General features: G+C 42.3%; 1 protein-coding gene across 1 annotated transcript in view; it reads left to right on the top strand.

The window, feature by feature from the left end:
• The window catches only part of LOC139275093 (E3 ubiquitin-protein ligase RNF149-like), a 68,388-nt gene extending 48,046 nt beyond the window's left edge, over window positions 1-20,342 (top strand). The window contains exons 5-8 of the mRNA XM_070892084.1: window positions 4,337-4,419; window positions 9,568-9,664; window positions 12,420-12,612; window positions 18,929-20,342. Coding sequence (XP_070748185.1) covers window positions 4,337-4,419; window positions 9,568-9,664; window positions 12,420-12,612; window positions 18,929-18,999 — 444 coding nt within the window. The 3' untranslated portion in view covers window positions 19,000-20,342. The remainder of the gene's footprint in view (window positions 1-4,336; window positions 4,420-9,567; window positions 9,665-12,419; window positions 12,613-18,928) is intronic.

The raw sequence follows: 20,342 nt of genomic DNA, 5'->3' as shown, positions 1-20,342 counted from the left end.
GGGTTATATAAACATGAACCATTGTTCACCATTCTGCCGTGCCCAAGGCTGATATGTCCAATATTTAAATGGCCAATAGAAAAGGATTTAAACAGCGCCTTTCACAACCTCAACACACTTCACAGCAATTGAAGTATAGACATTGTTGTCATGTAGGGAAACACAGCAGCCAGCTTTCCCACATCAAGGTCCCACAAACAGCAATGATATAAATGATCAGATAATCTGCTATTGGTGGTGTTGGTTAAGGGATAAATATTGGCCGGGATACCAGGAGAACCCCCCCCTTGCTCTTTTTCAAATAGTGTCGTGGGATTTTTTTGCATCCACCTTAGAAGGCTGTTTAATGACTTATCCAAAAGATGGTACCTCCTGACATTGCAGCACTCCCTCTGAATGTCAACCTAGATTATATTAAGTTCTGGAGTGGATCTTGAATCCATAACTTTCTGATTCGGAGGCAAGAGTGCGGTAATATCCGGGAGGCAGGATATTCTGCGCCAGGCATGGAGCTCCTGCCCTGCTCTCAAAATTCAGGTTACCACCCCCGAAAAGAAGTGAAACACAAAATAACGTCGGGAGCGGGGCGCAGCGCTGCGCACTGGGCCACGTAGCACTGCCACGTAGGAGGGGCTCTTCCCTTCATTAAAGGGAAAGGGACCAAGCTGAAAACGCTGCAGGGATGAAATGGGCCTCCATGAACCACTGGGTGCAGGGGTGCCTTGCCAACAGCCAGACACTCGAGCAGAGTGTTGGGCTGAATGATCGGGGCGACAAAGAAGACACCACTTTTTTTTTTATACATGGCGGCCACCTCCCCTTTAAGGAGTGTCCCACATGCAGCCTGCAGCCCGGTTCAAGTCCCCTGAAGCTGTTGCTGTGCATGGTGATGACCTCATCACCAGCAGAGCAGAGCGGGGTGCTACGGGTTACCGCTGCCATTAAACTCCCACGGAATTTAGCGGGAGTCGTTAGCGACGCTATGCCCGTGCAAAAGTCATTTGTGCCCGTTAGTGCTAATAGGAGGCGCAAATTACCTGAATTTCTAGGCCTTAAAATTTAATAATCTCCTTAGTCTCTCAAGCACCAGACTACATAAATTTCAACTTGTCCAAAACTCATCCTCCACTCATCAGACTCTGGCCTCTCTTGCATCCCTTCCCCCTTTTCACTTTTGGCTGGCACAGGGCTCCTACCTGTCCTGCAATTGTGGAGAACTATAGGATAGTACATCTTGGGAGGAGGAACAAGAGTTTATACTCAAATGCAAAGACACTACAAGGTGAGGGTGAACATACAGACCTGGGGATCAAATACATAATTTGCTGAAAGTACAAGTGCAGGTAAATGAAATCATTAAAAAAGGCCAACAGCTTTTTTGAGTTTTATAAATAGGAGCATATGGAATGGGAAGAAGGAAATAATGAAAAATTTATACAAAGCATTAGTTAGGCCAGCATAAAAGGTTACTGCACAAGATAATAGTTCACGGGGTTGGGAGTAATATATTAGCATGGATAGAGGATTGGCTAACTAACAGAAAACAGAGAGTCGGGATAAATGGTTCATTCTCTGGTTGGCAACCAGTAACTAGTGGTGTACCGCAGGGATCAGTGCCGGGACCCCAACAATTTATAATCTATATTAACAACTTTGAAGAAGGGACTGAGTATAATGTAGCCAAGTTTGCTGACGATACAAAGATGGGAGGAAAAGCAACGTGTGAGAAGGACACACAAAATCTGCAAAAGGACATAGACAGGCTAAGTGAGTGGGCAAAAACTTGGCAGATGGAGTATAATGTTGGAAAGTATGAGGTCATGCACTTCGGCTGAAAAAAAATCAAAGAGCAAGTTATTATTTAAATGAAGAAAGATTGCAAAGTGCTGCAATACAATGGGACCTGGGGGTATTTGTGCATGAAACACTAAAGGATAGTATGCAGGTACAGCAAGTGATCAGGAAGGCCAATGGAATCTTGGCCTTTATTGCAAAGGGGATGGAGTATAAAAGCAGGGAAGTCTTGCTTCAGCTATACAGGGTATTGGTGAGGCCACACCTGGAATACTGTGCACAGTTTTGGTTTCCATATTTACGAAATGATATACTTGCTTTGGAGGCAGTTCAGAGAAGGTTCACTAGGTTGATTCCGGAGATGAGGGGGTTGACTTATGAGGAAAGGTAGAGCAGGTTGGGCCTCTACTCATTGGAATTCAGAAGAATGAGAGGTGATCTTATCGAAAAATATAAGATTATGAGGGGGCTTGACAAGATGGATGCAGAGAGGATGTTTCCATTGATGGGGGAGACTAGAACTTGAGGGCAAGATCTTAGAATAAGGGGCCGCCCACTTAAAACAGAGATGAGGAGAAATTTCTTCTCTCTCAGGATTGTAAATCTGTGAAATTCGCTGCCTCGGAGAGCTGTGGAAGCTGGGATATTGAATACATTTATGACAGAAATAGACAGTTTATTAAATGATAAGAGAATAAGGGGTTATGGGGAGCGGGCAGGGAAGTGGAGCTGAGTCCATGATCAGATCAGCCATGATCGTATTAAATGGCGGAGCAGGCTCAAGGGGCCTTAAGGCTTACTCCTGTTCCTATTTCTTATGTTCTTTTATGTGCAGTTTTAGGTGTCCCATTATAGAAAGGACATTAAAGCCATAGAGAGGGTACAGCCTGGTGTCACCAGGATGATGCCAGGGATGGGCACGTATAGTAATGAGGAGACAGTTGAGAGACAGGGAACAGAGAAGGCCATAAGGAGATTTAAGAGGTTTTTTAAATTATATGAAGTGTTTTCTCATATTTCCTCTGGCTGGGGAGCCAGTGAACCAGAATGTGTGAAACTTTGGTGTCCTGTTTGGGGCAGGCTTGATGGGCTAGCTGGTCTATTCCTGCCCATCAATTTTGTATGTTTGACTCTGAGCTGAGCTTTAAATTTTACATCCTGTCTGTCTTCAAGATCACTTATTTCCACCCTCCCAACATCGTTTGTCTCAACCCTTATCTCAGCCCCTCTCATGCTGAAACATTTATTCATTCTTTGCCACCTACAAATTTGATTTATGGTAATGCAATATCTTGTTTGGCACTAAATCTTCCTCACCCAACCCTAAACTGTTCCCTGATACCTTAAATTTAAAATCTACATCTTCTTAAAATCCCTACATCCCTTGAATCTCTGGCATTTTGTGCATTCTCCCTTCCTTCACCCTAACATTGATGTCAGGACCTTCAGTCAGATTGCCCCACTCACTGGAATTTACTCCCTAATCCCCTCTGCCTCTCCATTTCTCTCTCCTCCTTTATAAGCGTTTTCAAAACCAGGCATTCAGTCACCCTTCTAAGGAGACCGTAAAACCACTGCTCACATTAGCATTGCTGTGAAAATATGGTGAATGCTGCGTACTTCAGTGCTGTTTAAAGTGACACCAGTACGTTTTTTTTCTTTTCATCGTCTTTCCAGTCATAGAGGTATAAATTCATCTGGGCCCATAGCCCAGTCGCGGGACTCGAGGCCAGCCTAAAATTGGGCCTCAGGCTTCATTAATATTTTATGCTCGAGCTGCCAGAGCCTGATGCCCTCCACAGGCGGCTCCCACATTAAAGATGTCGAATTTCAGACCTCTTGTAAGTCCCTGGAGACGGGCTGGAGTTAGAATCGGGGCTCAGGCTCAGCACCACCTCTGCCCATCCAAAGTTTCCAGAGGACTCCTTCAACATGCTTTAGGCCCCTTGCATATGATATATAGGGACCTAACGCCTGTTTTAGACAAACACTCGGGCCTTGACCAATTTATCAGTGGCCCGAACGCACACGCTGATTGGCCACGGGCCATCCTGTTGCAAAATTTGTCAGTGTCCGTTAGATGCCCGATAAACGGGCACAACACATACCAATTTCTACCCCAGTGTCCTCTCTGGAAAATAAGTGCAAACAATACCATTTAGCATGTGTGACAATTGCTCTATATGACTGCCCTATTTGTCTGGAAGAACTGTTTCGGCGCTTGCCCATGAGGCAACCATAAATCATGTTCTCCAATTATGCCCTCCAGCTAATATGCATCTTAAGATTGGAGAATATAGGAAAACAAGCCAATCATTACATAAAGTTATAAAACTGCACTGTCTACAGTTCAAATCCACAGAAATGTGTACTTCAATAGTGTACAACATTCAAAATCCTTAAAAAAGCAAATACTTTTTGGTCTTTTAAAGAGCACTGATATTTAATGTTTCATCTGTAGAGTGTAACTCAACTCTGTCAAAAATAATTTGCAATAGAAGTTTTGTATACTGTATCTAACTTAACACTTTTACCTTTTTAGGAAATCGATTTGGACATTGATGGTTGTGCTGTGTGCATTGAAGTGTATAGATCCCGAGATGTTGTGCGAATTCTCCCATGCAAGTATGCACCTTTTATGTGATATCCAATACATTGAATTCCTTTACATGGCCTTGCAGGTTGAAATCAATGTGTCTAACGACAAAGATTATTTAAAAAATACCTCAAATAAGATGAATGAGAGCTTTGGAATATTTTCTGGCCTATCTTGATCTTTGCTGCAATAAAAGTACAATTTTGAAGTGGGGAAATGATCTACTATAGAGCAGTAATGATCACCTTGATTCTACATAAATAAGTGAGCTCATTTCTTGGCGATCAAGCTAAGGTAAGCGCTGCTCCACAAGAAGAAATGGAAATCCTTGCGTAACTCACACAAGCCACCTCCTCCTGGCAGTTACAGAACATGAGAAAGAACATAAGAACATAAGAAATAGGAGCAGGAGTAGGCCATTAGGCCCCTCGAGCCTGCTCAGCCATTTAATAAGATCTACTTCCCTGCTCGCTCTCCATAACCCTCACTCACTTATCGCTCAGAAATCTGTCTATCTCCACCTTAAATATGTTTAAAAAACAGTGCCTCCACGGTTCTCTGGGGATGAGAATTCCACAGATTTACGACCCTCTGAGAGAAGAAATTCCTCATCTCAGTTTTAAATGGGCGACCCTTTATTCTTAAACTTTGCCCCCTAGTTCTAGATCCCCCACGAGTGGAAACATCCTCTCTGCATCTACCTTGTCGAGCCCCCTCAGTATCTTATATGTTTCAATAAGATCACCTCTCATTCTTCTAAACGCCAATGCTGCTCATCCATTCTTCATAAGTCAACCCCTCCGGAATCAACCTAGTGAACCTTCTCTGAACTGCCTCCAATGCACATATATCCTTCCTTAAATAAGGATACCAAAACTGTACGCAGTACTCCAGGTGTGGCCTCACCAATACCCTGTACAGTTGTAGCAGGACTTCCCTGCTTTTATACTCCATTTCCCTTGCAATAAAGGCCAAGATTCCATTTGCTTTCCTGATTACTTGCTCTATCTGCATACTAACTTTGTGTGTTTCATGCACAAGGACACCCAGGTCCCTCTGTACTGCAGCATTTTGTAGTTTCAATCCATTTAAATAATTTTCTTTTTTATTTTCCCTGCCAAAATGGATAACCTCACACTTTCCCACATTATACTCCATCTGCCAAATGTTTGCCCACTCACTTAGCCTGTCGATATCCCGTTGCAATAAAAAAGCAAATTATTATTTAAATGGAGAGAAGCTGCAGTACAGAGGGACCTGGGGGTCCTCCTCACAACTTGCTTTCCCACCCATCTTTGTATCATCAGAAAACTTGTCGACATTACTCTCGGTCCCTTCATCCAAGTCATTAATATAGATTGTAAATAGTTGAGGCCCCAGCACCGATCCTTGTGGCACCCTACCAGTTACCGTTTGCCAACCAGAAAATTACCCATTTATCCCAACTCTCTGCTTTCTGTTAGTTAGCCAATCCGTTATCCATGCTAATATATTACCACAACCCTGTGAACTTTTATTTTGTGCACTAACCTTTTATTTGGCACCTTACGAATGCCTTCTGGAAATCCAAATACACCACATCCACTGGTTCTCCCTTGTCCACTCTACGAGTTACATCCTCAAAATATTCTAGAAGATTTGTCAAACATGATTTCCCTTTCATAAAACCATGCTGACTTTGCTTGACTGTATTATGCTTTTCCAAATGTCCTGCTACTGCTTCCTTAATAATGGATTCCAGCATTTTCCCAACAACAGATGTTAGACTAACTGGTCTATAGTTTCCTGCTTTCTGTCTGCCTCCTTTTTTTAAATAGGGGCGTTACATTTGCGGTTTTCCAATCCGCTGGGACCTCTCCAGAATCTAGGGAATTTTGGTAGATTACAACCACTATCTCTGTAGCCACTTCTTTTAAGACCCTAGGATGCAGGCCATCAGGCCCAGGGGACTTGTCCACCTTTAGCCCCATTATTTTACTGAGCACTTTTTCTTTAGTGACAGTGATTGTTTTAAGTTCCTCCCTCCCTATAGCCCCTTGATTATCTATTATTGGGATGTTTTTAGTGTCTTCTACTGTGAAGACCGATACAAAATATTTGTTCAAAGTCCCTGTTCCCCATTATTAATTCTCCAGTCTCCTCCTCTAAGGGACCAACGTTTACTTTAGCTACTCTCTTCCTTTTTATATACCTATAGAAGCTTTTGCTATCTGTTTTTAGATTTCTTGCTAGCTTACTCTCATAATCCATCTACCCTCTCTTTATAATTGTTTTAGTCGTCCTTTGCTGGTTTTTAAAAAAAATTCCCAATCCTCTGGCCTCTCACTAATCTTGGCAACTTTGTATGCCATTTTAAAAAATTTGATACCATCCTTTACTTCCTTAATTAACCACGGATGGTTCTCCCTTTTAAAGTCTTTCCTTCTTGCTGGAACATATTTTTGTTGAGAGTTATGAAATATCTCCTTAAATGTCTGCCGCTGATTATCAACCATCTTACACTTTAATCTATTTTCCCAGTCCACTTTAGCCAACTCTGCCTTCATACCTTTGTAATCGCCTTTACTTAAGATCAGGACACTGGTTTGAGATCCAACCTTCTCACCCGCCAACTGAATTTGAAATTCAACCATGTTATGGTCACTCTTTCCTAGAGGATCCTTTACTATGAGATCATTTATTAATCCTGTCTTATTACACAGTACCAGATCCAAGATAGCCTGCTCTCTGGTTGGTTCCGCAATGTACTGTTCAAGAAAATCATCTCAGATACATTCTATGAACTCTTCCTCAAAGCTACCTTGGCCAATTTGATTTGTCCAATCAATATGAAGATTAAAATCACTCATGATTATTGCCGTACCTTTCTTACAAGCCTCCATTATTTCTTTATTTATACTTCGTCCAACAGTGTAGCTACTGTTAGGGGGCCTATCGACTACAGCCACCAGTGACTTCTTCCCCTTATTATTTCTTATCTCCACCCAAACTGATTCTACATCTTGATCTTCTAAGCCAATATCATTTCTCACTACTGCACTGATCTCATTCTTGATTAACAGAGCTACCCCACCTCCTTTTCCTTTCTGCCTATCCTTCCGAATTGTCAGATACCCCTGAATATTCAGTTCCCAGTCTTGGTCACCTTGCAACATGTCTCTAATGGGTATCAGATCATACCCATTTATATCTCTTTGTGCCGTCAACTCATCTATCTTGTTACGAATGCTGCGTGCATTCAGATAAAGAGCTTTTAGTTTTTTCTTTTTACCATTTTTACCTGCTTTGACCCCACTTTCTGATGCACTCTCATTTTTATATATTCTGTCCCTTCCTGCCACACTGGTTATCATTTCCCCCATCACTATCCTGTTCCGTTTAGACAAAGAATAAGGTGAAAAATCAGACTTTAAGAATAAAATGATTTTGAAAGTTGTAGAGAAATGGATTTCCAGCCAAAGGGCTAAGCACGAATAATTCGATGGCTACCTTTCAGTTTGCGATTTTGCTTTGTGGAGCATTTTTTTGAGGATGGGGGAAGAGAGGTGAGAGAGAGATGCATACTAATCCACTAGACTAGCCTGGAAAGGTTGTTGATTAATGCAAGGTGTTTTTTTGTACATATCTGGTACTTATAGTCTAAACTCAGTACAACAGATATGTGCAAGATGATGAAGTGGATTCTTAGCTGATGCATTTACATCTGATTTGGTGAAATTATTTTTAGAAATGTGAATAACTGATGGGCAAAAGATAGCAACTGTAATAATGCAGAGAAATGTGTGTAGTAAATTGAGGCAAGATTAAGTGAATGTAGATGGTGAGGGGTGGGATTTAGCAGGTAGAATAGTGACACTTTGGTATATATATTTATGTAAACCTGTAAATACCTTGTGTAGCCACCAGAGGGCTCATCCCCTGGAGTCCCAAGGCTAGAGAGGCACTCTGGAGTCCTGCAATTATAGACTAAGGTCACACTTTACTTTGAGCTCACAGTATCTAGCCAGACTCTTTATTCATACATAATCTTCTACCCAATTCTGATGCACACTTAAACAAACACTAAGGAGGCCTGAGTTTATTTATACTGATTTTAAGTATACAAATTGATCCAAATAAACTTAGTATCAAATTAAATATTTTATCTTTCAACATTTGCACAAATTGGGGGGATTCCATTTTTGAGAGAGTCTCTGATTATTCATATTAAATAATCATTATTTTCCTAAAATTTTGTACAGTCATGTACACAGCTCGTAGACCCAACCAAATAGGCCAAAAGTTGATTTTTTTTTTGTACTCCTACACAGATAGTTGTTGTGTAAATCAAGTTACGTTCAAGGCCTCAGCATTATTAACCTCCTTTAGTCCTGTAACCCTCTAGGATCTCTGCGCTCCTCCAATTCTGGCTTCTTGTGCATTTTCTTCACTCTACCATTGGTGACTGAGTCTTCAGCTGCTGAGGCCAAAAGCTCTGGAATTCCCTCCCTAAACCCCTCTATCTCTCCTCCTTTAAGACCTACTTCTTTGACCAAGCTTTTGGTCACCTGTGCGAAGATCTCCTTATGAGGCTCGGTGTCAAATTTCATTTGATAATCGCTCCTGTGAAGTGCCTTGGGACATTTTACTATGTTAAAGGGCTATATAAATGCAAGTTGTTATTGTTAGAATTTATTTGAAATTATACCCAATTAGAATTCTCCATGCATGGTTTTCTCATACTGAATAAATGTAGCCATCAATGATTCATGATTTGAGTTTAGAAAACGTGTTATGTTTGAGATTTTAGCTATATACCTACCTGGAGAATAGAAAGTAGGAGAATGCCTGAATTGTGGTGCTAAATTTCCTATTATGATGAATATATTTCCAGTTCTGGTTTCTGTACTTTTGATTCTGATTAATTTTTAATGAGTGAATGTAGATTGTAATTGTGAATCAACCTATTATGTTTTAGCATTCCACATAGGTTCTGCATCAATATTGTTGGAACAGAAGTTGTAAATTCTTATATTCAGGTCTTTTTGCTCTGCTTATATGAATTTAACAGGATTTGAATACGCACAATATTTATAAACCAGGAGAACATGACTTGCAAGAAAAAGCTGGCAAACTGGGGTTTGAAACCAGTTCTAGTACACGCTATAATCAGTTTATGATTTCTATCTATTCTTTAGGCATGTTTTCCACAGAATATGTATTGATCCATGGCTTCTTGAGCACCGAACCTGTCCAATGTGTAAACTTGATGTCATTAAAGCACTTGGCTTTGTGGTAAGTAATGCAAAAATAATTGGATGGAATAAATAGTCATTCAGCTGGCGTGAAATTAAAAGAGAATATGTGTAATTAGCAGAATAAATATTTATAATTTATATTAAGTGTCTGTCTTAGTTTAGTGGTAGCACTTTCACCTCTGAGTCAGAAGGCCTTGGGTTTAAGCCTCACTCCAGAGAGTACAGCAGATAATGTAGGCTGACATTGCAGCACAGTACTAAGGAAGTGCTGAACTGAAAGTTGTCGTCTTAGAGGTTAAACTGGAACCGAATCTGCCTGCTCAGCTGGCTGCAAAAGATCCCTTGGCACTATTCAAAGAAGAGCAGGGGAGTTTCCACTGTGTCCTGATCAACATTCATCACTCAACCACCACCAAAACAGATTAACTGTCCATCTATCTCATTGCTGTTTGTTAGACCTTGCTGCTGTATTTGTCTATATTGCAGCAGTGACTATACTTCAAGGGTAGTTAGTTCATTGGCTATGAAGCGCTTTGGGTTGCCCTGAGGATGTAAAAGGTGCTATATAAATACAACTTTTTTTTCTTACTGTATATTTATCAGTAAGCTGACTGAATAATTCCAAAGGGACAATTGGGAATATTTGCCAAATTATATCAACTACAATTCACTTTTTTTCCCCCTTTTTTTCTTGCCAATTTTTTCCACTGCACTTCTCTCTGAACATCAGAATGAAGGAATAGGAGTAGGCCATTGAGCCACTAGAGCCTGTTCTGCCTGTTCAATGAGATCATGGCTGTTGTACAGCCTAACTCCATATACTCGCTTTTGGCATATTCCTTAATACCTTGGTTAACAAAAATCTATCAATCTCAGATTTAAAATTAACAATTGATCTAGCATCAATTGCCATTTGCAGAAGAGAGTTCCAAACTTCTACCACCCTTTGTGTGTAGAAGTGTTTCCTAATTCCACTCCTGAAAGGTCTGGCTCTAATTTTTAGACTATGCCTCCTAGAATCCCCAACCATCAGAAATAGTTTATTTCTATCTACCCTATCTGTTCCCCTTAATATCTTGAACGCGTTGTCTCCTTATTGGATATGGTTTATTTGGGAACTATAATGATGAATGTTGGCAGGCTATTTAATCACAGGGAGCATCATAGCCAAGCCCTCTGCTTTCCTTGCACACACATGCTATTGTTTACTAAAACCGCTCCATTGTTCTATGTTCATCCTGGAGAGCAAAGATAACCCCTCCGGCTTCCTTTATCCACTACCATCCAGCTGCTTAAACCCCTCTCCACCCTCACCTCTTAACAATAAGTGTGAGGAGCTCATCAACTTCTTTGTCACTAAAATAGAGACCATCCATTCAGCTACCTGTGCTGTTTACCCTTCTTCCTTTTGCTCATTAAACCAAACCCTCCTCTGGCATCCCCTCCCCATTCTAGATCTGAACCCCCACCTCCCTCGCTGTCTCTAGTTTCTCTTCCATTTCCCCTTCAGCCCTATCTGAGCTCTCCTTGACAATGAGACCCACTTCCTGCGACCTTGACCCCACTCCTATAAAGCTGCTGGCCACCCAACTGGGTTTCATGCTAACTGACATTGTAAATGGTTCCTTTTCTTCAGGCACTCTCACTCCCTTTCAACATCGCTGTCATCACCCCCTTCCTCAAAGCACCCACCCTCGACTGCTCTGTCCTTGCAAACTACAGCCCCTTCTCCAATATTTCAATGTTTGAAAGTCCTTGACCATAATATTGTTGCGTCCCACCCCTGCAGCTCCCTGTTTTCATTTCTCCAGTTTCTGCTCTTCCGAAACGACCCTATGAAAGTGATAAACGATATTCTCTGTGACAATAGTGAATTATTCCTCCTCGTCCTTCTTGACCTCACTGCAGCCTTTTTAAACATGGAGATAAGAATTTGGAGCAGGAGTAGGCCATTCTGCCCCTCGAGCCTGCTCCGCCATTGAATACGATTTATGGCTGATCTTCAACGTCAACTCTACTTTCCCACCTGATCCCCATATCCCTTGATTCCCCTAGAGTCCAAAAAGCTATCCATTTCAACCTTGAATATACTCAACAATTCAGCATGCACAGCCCTTTTGGGGTAGAGAATTCCAAAGATTCACAACCCTCTGAGTGAAGAAATTCCTCCTCACTTCAGTCTTAAGTGGCCGACCCCTTATCCTGAGACTATGACCCCTAGTTCTAGACTCTCCAGCCAGAGGAAAAGACCTCTCAGCATCTACCCTGTCACTCCCCCTCAGAACCTTATGTTTCAATGAGATCACCTCTAATTGTTCTAAACTCCAGAGAGTATAGGCATCCACACCAACTGTCTCCAGTGTCTCTACTCCAGCTTGGTGTAACTGTTCTTACTGGTTCCACTCTTAACTATCTGATCAAAGTCAGACCGTTTCCAGCAATGGATTCTCTTTCCCTCCCTGCACTATCTCCCCCAAACTTCTATCTTTAGCCTCTTTATTTCCTCATCTACATGCTGCCCCATGTGCTTCAACCCTCCCCATTGCCTCACAATTAGCGGCAGTCCCTTCAGCCACATAGATCCCATGCTCTGAAGTTTCCTCCCTAAACCCCTCTCCACTTTCCTCTTTCTTTATGATCTTCCTAAAACCCACCTCTTTGACCAATCTTTTCGTCACCTCTCCTAATCTATTTCTTTGGCTCAGTTTTTTTGATCACGCTTCTGAAGTGCTTTGGGATGTTTTTCTACATTAAATGTCTATTGTTGTCTTCATTATTTACATCTGTGCTAGGTGGATGCGCATGAAAATGTTGAAGTAGTTATACCAGAATTGGTGCCTGACAGCATCCCAGTTGGCAATTCAAATGTTGCTTTACAAGAAGGAGCAGGAGCTGAAACGAGCATCTTCCCAAACTCTCCAACCTTTGAGTCACTACAGCACGATGATCGACTAATGGAAGAGGATGAAGCTGCAGCTTTAATTGGTAAGTATAAATGTGCAATGTTTCTGACTATAATAAAGATGACCTTCAAGTAAGGCCACCACAGATTATTGACATAAAATAAAAGCATGTGGGAGCTGTTGAAGCAGGCATTGTCCTGGATGATTCTGTGCTGGTGGTCGTATGCAGGTAGCTGTGGCTTGTCATTAGATATAATAGCATAGTGGCAGAACTAAACTGTACACCTTGTGTACTACCCAAGGCCTAGAGTATTGTTTTCTTCTTGCTAGTCTTCCACAGTTAGGTGCAGTGTTAGAGGGACACTGAATGCAACAAACATTTTCCACCGATTTCAGCAATTGTAAGTTCAGCTGTCACTACAGACATGTGCTAATCTGTCTCTCCTGAATCGCCTGATCAATATAGGCATTAGGAACGCATCTCGTGCAGTGCATGAACCTTCCATGTAATCCAGGCAATAACCAGCTTAATGCATATTTTGCATTTCCCCTCAACAGTAATTTGGCAGCATGCATTACGCTATGCTCCCAATATTACTCATCTTTGCCACACACATCACTTGGATGTTAGTTATCTCCAACAGTAACTTCCAGGTTTGTAAGACATACAGGCCTAGAAATTCAAGCGCACCTATTTTTGGGTGTCTTACCTGCACAGTTTTAACAGCCCGCACTCAGTGGGGACGTCTGGGGAGCCCCGGATTGGGCCACGGACCTCAGCATAATGTAGATGGTGCTGCAGTCGGAGCCCGGATAGATTAGTGCTCCAATTAGGTGATTGATTAGGTTGGATCGTGGAGATCTGGAGGAGGTACGCGTGGGCCTTGGCGTCTGTGATCGGGGATGGGGTAGGAAGATTGCAGGCCTCGGGACTACTATTGGGGGAGGGGGGGGGGGGGGGGAGAGGTGTAGGAAGATTGCAAACCTCAGGAGTACCGTTGAAGGATCGGGCAGCAAGATCACAGACCTCGGGAGTACAGTTGGGGGGTTGGGAGTACAGTTGGGGGAGAGCTAAGAGGCTGGGGCTTGAGGGGGGAGTGGGGGTCTGGATGTCGGGAGTGAGGTCGGAGATCTCTGGACCAGGAGCAGCGGTGATTATAGTAAGTATTTAGTGTCAGCTGTGGCTCAGTGGGTAGCACACTCGCCTCTGTGTTGGAAGATTGTGAGTTCAAGTCCCATTCTAGGAACTTGAGCACATAAAACTAGGCTGACACTCCAGTACAGTGCTGAGGGAGTGCTGCAATGTTGGAGGTGCCATCTTTCGGATGAGACGTTAAACCGAGGCCCTGTTTGCGCTCTCAGGTGGAGGTAAAAGATCCCATGGCACTATTTCGAAGAAGAGCAGGTGAGTTATCCCTTATGTCCTGGCCAATATTTATGGACGGGCTTATTTGTACTGCCAAAATGGCCGCATTATCTCTGATTGTCTCTCCATTATCACATGACCTATTGTTGATTGGTCCGCTTGGAGGATAAGCCACACTCTGAAATTTTTCTGGAATTTGTAACTGGAACCGCCCAGCCCAAGTTCTAACTGACTTTGCAAATTGTAATTCGATCCATTTTAACTTCAGAAGCCAGAGAGGGTAGATCTCCACCAACCCAGCAAAAGCCTTCCAAGTTCCAGTCGAGGTCCCTTACTCCAGCGCAAATACATGACCTTACCCATCCACCTCCCCCCCCCCCCTCCCCCCCCGGGCCATGGATGGGGCATTGTGTGTGGGTCACAGATTGTTAACGGGTTTATTGGGTATGGTGAATAGTGACAGTGTTGTGACTTCCAGATTTCATCCACTCTAATGATGTCCCTTGTAACACACACGCTGAGCTTTCTGAAAACTCATACATGGGTGTAAAGTGGGGTTGGAAGAACATGATCCGACTTCCCTGAGTTCCCTCTCTCCCCTTTGATCTCCCCTTCGATCTCCTCTCCCCTCCCCCTCTCCCCCTCCCCCTCCCCCCCTCCCCCCCCCCCTCCCCTCCTCTTCCCCCCCCCCCCCCTCCCCTCCTCTTCCCCCCCCCCTCCCCAATGGTCCACTTGCACGGTGTTTAATGTTAGATTTCACAGAGGCAATCAGCACTGAGGCACACCAAAGTTGCAACAAGGACCAGAAACAGGCATTGGACCCCTTATTTACATATGCAAATGGCCTAACACCGACTTCAGACATGGGTAAAGGACACCTCTTGTTTATCCTTTAACAAGATGGCATCTAGCGCAATTTGTGGCAGAAGTGTGCACACGTGCGCTGGCCGCCATTTTGGTCCCCAAACAACAGGTGCTACAGTTCCAAATTTCGCGCCCACTGAATGGTTGGTGACTTATTTTACTGAGTTAAAAACTGCCACTGAAGCATGAAAGAAAATAAGAAATAAAGAAAGGAAAGTTTATGGTGAAAATAAAAGACCTCTAGCACAAGGTATTATTATTAGACAGGTAATTTCAAAATCTCTACACCATAATGTATTTTTTTAAATAAATTTCTTCCAGCTGTTTGATAAGGTGCTGTATAGAAAGCTTGTTGATAAAATTAAGGTTCACGAGAGTGTGGCAGCATAGATAGGAATTAGGTTAAAAGACAGAAAACAGTAAGTAGTGCCTATTGCATGTATTTCGGCCTGGTCCTCGACCAACCTGCCCCCGGTTATCAAAATCCACGATGAGGCCTTGGACAACTTGGACCATTTTCCATACCTCAGGAGCCTACTGTCAACAACGACGACGAGGTCCAACACTGCCTTCAGTGTGCCGGTGCAGCCTTCGGTCGCCTGAGGAAGACCAAGACGTCAAACCTGACACCAAGCTCATGGTCTACAGAGCAGTCGTGATACCCGCGCTCCTATATGGTTCAGAGACTCCACAAAATCCTGCAAGCACATTGGCAGGATAGGCGCGCCAACGTCCGTGTTCTCGCGCAGGCCAACATCCCCAGTATCGAAGCATTGACCACCCTTGACCAGCTATGTTGGACGGGCCACATTGTCTGCGTGCCTGACACGAGACTCCCAAAACATGTGCTCTACTCAGAGCTTCGACACGGCAAGCGAGCCCCAGGTGGGCAGAGGAAACGCTTCAAGGGCACCCTCAAAGCCTCCTTGAAAAAGTGCAACATTCCCACCGACACCTGGGAATCCCTGGCCCAAGACCGCTCAAAGTGGAGGAAAAGCATCCGGGAAGGCACTGAACACCTCGAGTCTCTTCACCTAGAGCAAGCTGAAGCCAAGCGCGAACAGCGGAAAGAGCGTGTGGCAACCCAGGCCCCCCACCCACCCGTTCCTTCAACCATCGTCTGCCCCACCTGTGGCAGAGACTGTAGGTTCCGCATTGGACTCTTCAGTCACCCGAGAACTCAAATTTTTAGTGTAAAAGCAAGTCACCCTCGACTCCGAGGGACTGCCTAAGAAGAAGGATTCTATACCTCTATTTATGAAACCCAGGCTTCCGTAAGCTTTTTAACTGCTTTTTCAACCTGCCCTGCCACCTTCAACGATTTATGTACATATCCCCCTGGGTCTCTCAGTTCATGCACTCCCTTTAGAATTGTATCCTTTAGTTTATATTGCCTCTCCTCGTTCTTCGTACCAAAATGTATCGCTTCGCACTTTTCTGCGTTAAATTTCATCTGCCACATGCCCGCCCATTCCACCAGCCTGTCTATGTCCTCTTGAAGTCCATCACTATCCTCCTCACTGTTCACTATACTTCCCAAGTTTTGTGTCATCTGCCGATTTTGAAATTGTGCCCTTGTACACTCACATCCAAATCATTAATATATATCAAGAAAAGCTTGATTCTCGACCTGACATCTGTCATACGCACTTTTTTTCTGCTTCATTTTACTTACTTACCTCTTTCGTCATCCAGGGAGCTCTGACTTTAGTTGCCCTACCTTTCCCCCTAGTGGGAATGTATCTCAACTGTACCCAAACTATTTTCTCTTTAAAGACAGCCTGTTGTTCCACCACAGTTTTGCCTGCCAACCTTTGGTTCCAATTTACCTGGGCCAGATCGATCCTTATCCAACTGAAATTTGCCTACCTCCAATTAAGTATTTTTACTCTAGATTGCTTATGTCCTTTTCCATAGCTAATGTAAACCTTATGATCCTATCATCACTGTTCACTGTGTCATCTGCAAATTTTGACATTGTGCCCTGTACACCCAAGTCCAAGTCATTAATATATATCAAGAAAAGCAGTGGTCCTAGTACCGACCCCTGGGAACACCACTATCTACCTTCCTCCAGTCCGAAAAACAACCGTTCATCACTACTCTGTTTCCTGTCACCTCGCCAATTTCATATCCATGCTGCCACTGTCCCATTTATTCCAAGGGCTTCAACTTTGCTGGCAAGCCTATGATGTGGCACTTTATCAAATGCCTTTTGGAAGTCCATATACACCACATCAACTGCATTGCCCCCATTAACCCTCTCTGTTACCTCATTAAAAACAACAACGTTTCCCACCTTCTTCCAGCTCCTCCAGAAAAAAACATAATCATGTATATCCAATACAGAAACAAAATACTGAAAATGTTGGAAATCTGAAATAAAAACACACAATGCTGGAAATACTCAGGCAGCATCTGTGGAGATGACCTTTCCAGCATTTTCTGTTTTGTTTGTGTATAGCCAACGTCAGAATCCTGCAGCAACATGAATCTCCATGTGCACAGGAAAACCCTTTTTAATGTTGGAGCTGGCTGGAAATATACATTGGTATTCCTCTCTTTTTCCTCATTCTTTCATCTTTCACATGCAAGTGAAGATATTCAAACAGCATATAATCACAAGATGCTATTCTTTTTAATACTGCCTTTGACAACCATGCACATAATGTTACACAGCTTGTGCTGCCTCTAAGGCCTTGTTCCATTTTCCTCCTCTTGTGTGATCATTGTACCCTTTTTGTTTTTTGCAAATCTTTTGAATTTTAAAGCATTTTCTTTCCCATTCCTGTTTTGCACACTTGCTGTTAATATCTAGGTTTGGCATTTTTAAATTAAAAATCCACAGTAAGGGCATCTATAAGAGCAGTATCTTTAATTCAAAGTCCAAAAAAGCTGCTTCAAATCCTGTCACAAGTCCTGTTCCAAACGCCGAGGGTTTTTCCCTCTCAAACTAATTTTCTCTTCCTCATTCTTGCTTGTTGGAGTGTTGGTTTCCCTCCAATACTCCATCACAGAAGCCTTTATTCACACATGAATCTTGATAGTGTCAGCAGACTATCTGACCAAAGGATATATCTCCTCAAAACCCAATCCTGGCTTGACCCAGCATCCACACATGTACTTACAGCACGAGTTATGTGATGGTGATGAGGAGTAGGAACCTTTGGCCAATTTTTCCCTTCTCTAACAGAAAGCCACTGAGCAGTACCCTGGTTGAAACCAGACGAGGGAGTAGACTAGGATTTCTTGGTCTGTATAACACCATCAATAAATTCACTCAGCCATTGCAGAGCTGCACAAAGCAGATTTGTTATGAAGGTTGAAAGATGATACTGGAAGAAAGGATAGTGTTATTCTATCCTCTACTGCTGATGAGCCCTTGAATGCTAATTGAGGTTTAAATCTCAAAAACATAAAAGCTCTGTTAAATATGAATCAAATGTAAAATGTAGTAAGTGATCCTCCTGGAGCTCAAAGGTACAGATTAAGTTGCATTTTGTATTGAGAGAGGCCAAAGCTGACATGGCTTCCTCCAGTTGACCTAAAGTTTCCATTCAGGCTGAGATAGGAAGTCTGTTGCTTGGTTGTGACAATGGGATAATGTCATCAAACACTTTACATGGAAAATACACTTTTTTTTTGCATCTGAGGTCTTGCGTATAACACAAACTGCAAGAGAAGAAAGTCATAATGGGTTCGATGCTTCATGATTCTCCCAGCTAATGAACTTCATGCTTCATTTGTGGCTACTATATCAAGCGTCGCCCACAGATTTTCTAGCACTTCGTTTAGGGAGCAAGGAGGTAATTTTAACTTTATGCAATAGTGCAAAATGGATATTAGCGAACCGGCAGTCCGTTTTAAGTCAACAGAAATAAAAATCGGGACATATGTTAAATGGGCTGCCAATTCACTAGCACCAATTTCACGCTATTGCATAATGTCAAAATTACCCCCAAGATGTCCTCTGCAGCAAAATCATAAATATGGTTACAAAGATTTTGCTACATGTGCACAGAGAAAATCTCCACATTGTTTCAAATAGGCAACAGATTTGCAGGCTGAGTATGTGGAATCTAACAATATATGGTTAGCTTTTCAAAAAAAAAACTTGAGGCTTTGCACCTTGCTAGAGTTTTATATTTTCTCTCCTTTTTATTTCTAGAAGCGAATTTAGAAAATCAAATAAATAGTAACAGTTCGTCTTGTCCCATTGGATGTCCAGATCCCCGATGAATATTTCTGAAGAAAATAAATTGGAAATTGGTGTTGATTTAAAGCACAAGAAATGCCATTTGTGGGTTCTTGGAACAGAAATGAAAATACTGTATACTGTTTAATGTGTGCAACAAAATGCTAGGTCATGCATTTTTAATTAATTTCATTGCTGTTCTAACTGATTAAAATAACCTTGTGAAATGGAAAAAAATGGATAATGCTTTATAGAGGTGAATATATTGATTTGATAACGCACGGGACTCCTGCTTAGACACAGCAAAATTCCTGTTCTTCCACTATTTAAAGAAAGGTAATTGGACAAGTGGCTTAGGCAATTTGGTGTGTTTACTGAAGCTGGAATTTAGTTTTTAATCACTGTTTGGTTACATGTGTGTCCATTTTGTCTTCATATAATATTCTCTAAGTACTGTGCAGCCTATAAAATAGATTTGTAAATATGCTTATTTGATTAGCTTATTTTCGTTGAATTTATCCTTAGCCAATTTGTCAGGTGTTTAGGGAGCTAAAGAGGTTTACTTGTCCTGTACCCAGTTGTCAGATAGTGGTATTGTCAATGACTTTAATTGAACTAGTAATGTATAATGTTATCTGGGAGCATTAATCTATAGTACTAGTAGATTTTTCTGTAAGTGGCCATTCCACTTTAAGGATATTGTATGGTAATTTAATTTTTGCAACTGTAGACATAAACTTAATAACAGCTAAATGGGTTCTCTATTAAAATGCACTAAAAAGATTGAAGAATTTAAAAAGTATCTGTTTACTTTTGATTAACACAGCTGTTGTAAAATACTTCATAATGTAATTAGATCAGAATATGTTTTGCAGAGGCCCTGTTTATGGTGTTAAATTATCTGTACTGCAGAAATGTCTTGGAACAGATGTTGCAAATTGTTTGGTAAAGATTTCCATAAAAATAATTCTAAAACTTAAGAACCTCAGTAGTTATTGAAGCAGTGATACAGCTTTATCAATTTAAAGCCAATCCGTTATTGCAATACCATGGCCCCAAGTTTCCACACGCTACAAAACGGGCGCCCCTCCGAGCTGGGCGCCCGTTTTTCGCGACGAAAGCAGCGCCGGAAAAAAAACACGCGATTCTGGAGCGCCCTGCAGCTCCATGTCTGCCTGGCGCGGCACCCAGGGGGGCGGAGCCTACCACTCGCGCCGATTTTGTAAGTGGGAGGGGGCGGGTACCATTTAAATTAGTTTTTTTCCTGCCGGCAACCCTGCGCGTGCGCGTTGGAGCGTTCGCGCAGTGTGAAGGAAACATTGGCACTCGGCCATTTTTGTAGTTCTTTGTAGCTGTTTAATTTTTGAACATTTTTTAATAAAAACAC

This window comes from Pristiophorus japonicus, chromosome 10 (genome assembly GCF_044704955.1).
Source record: "Pristiophorus japonicus isolate sPriJap1 chromosome 10, sPriJap1.hap1, whole genome shotgun sequence".
Taxonomy (NCBI): Eukaryota; Metazoa; Chordata; class Chondrichthyes; family Pristiophoridae; genus Pristiophorus; species Pristiophorus japonicus.
Note: the sequence above shows the minus strand (reverse complement) of the source record. Positions and strands in the feature narration are given on the sequence as shown.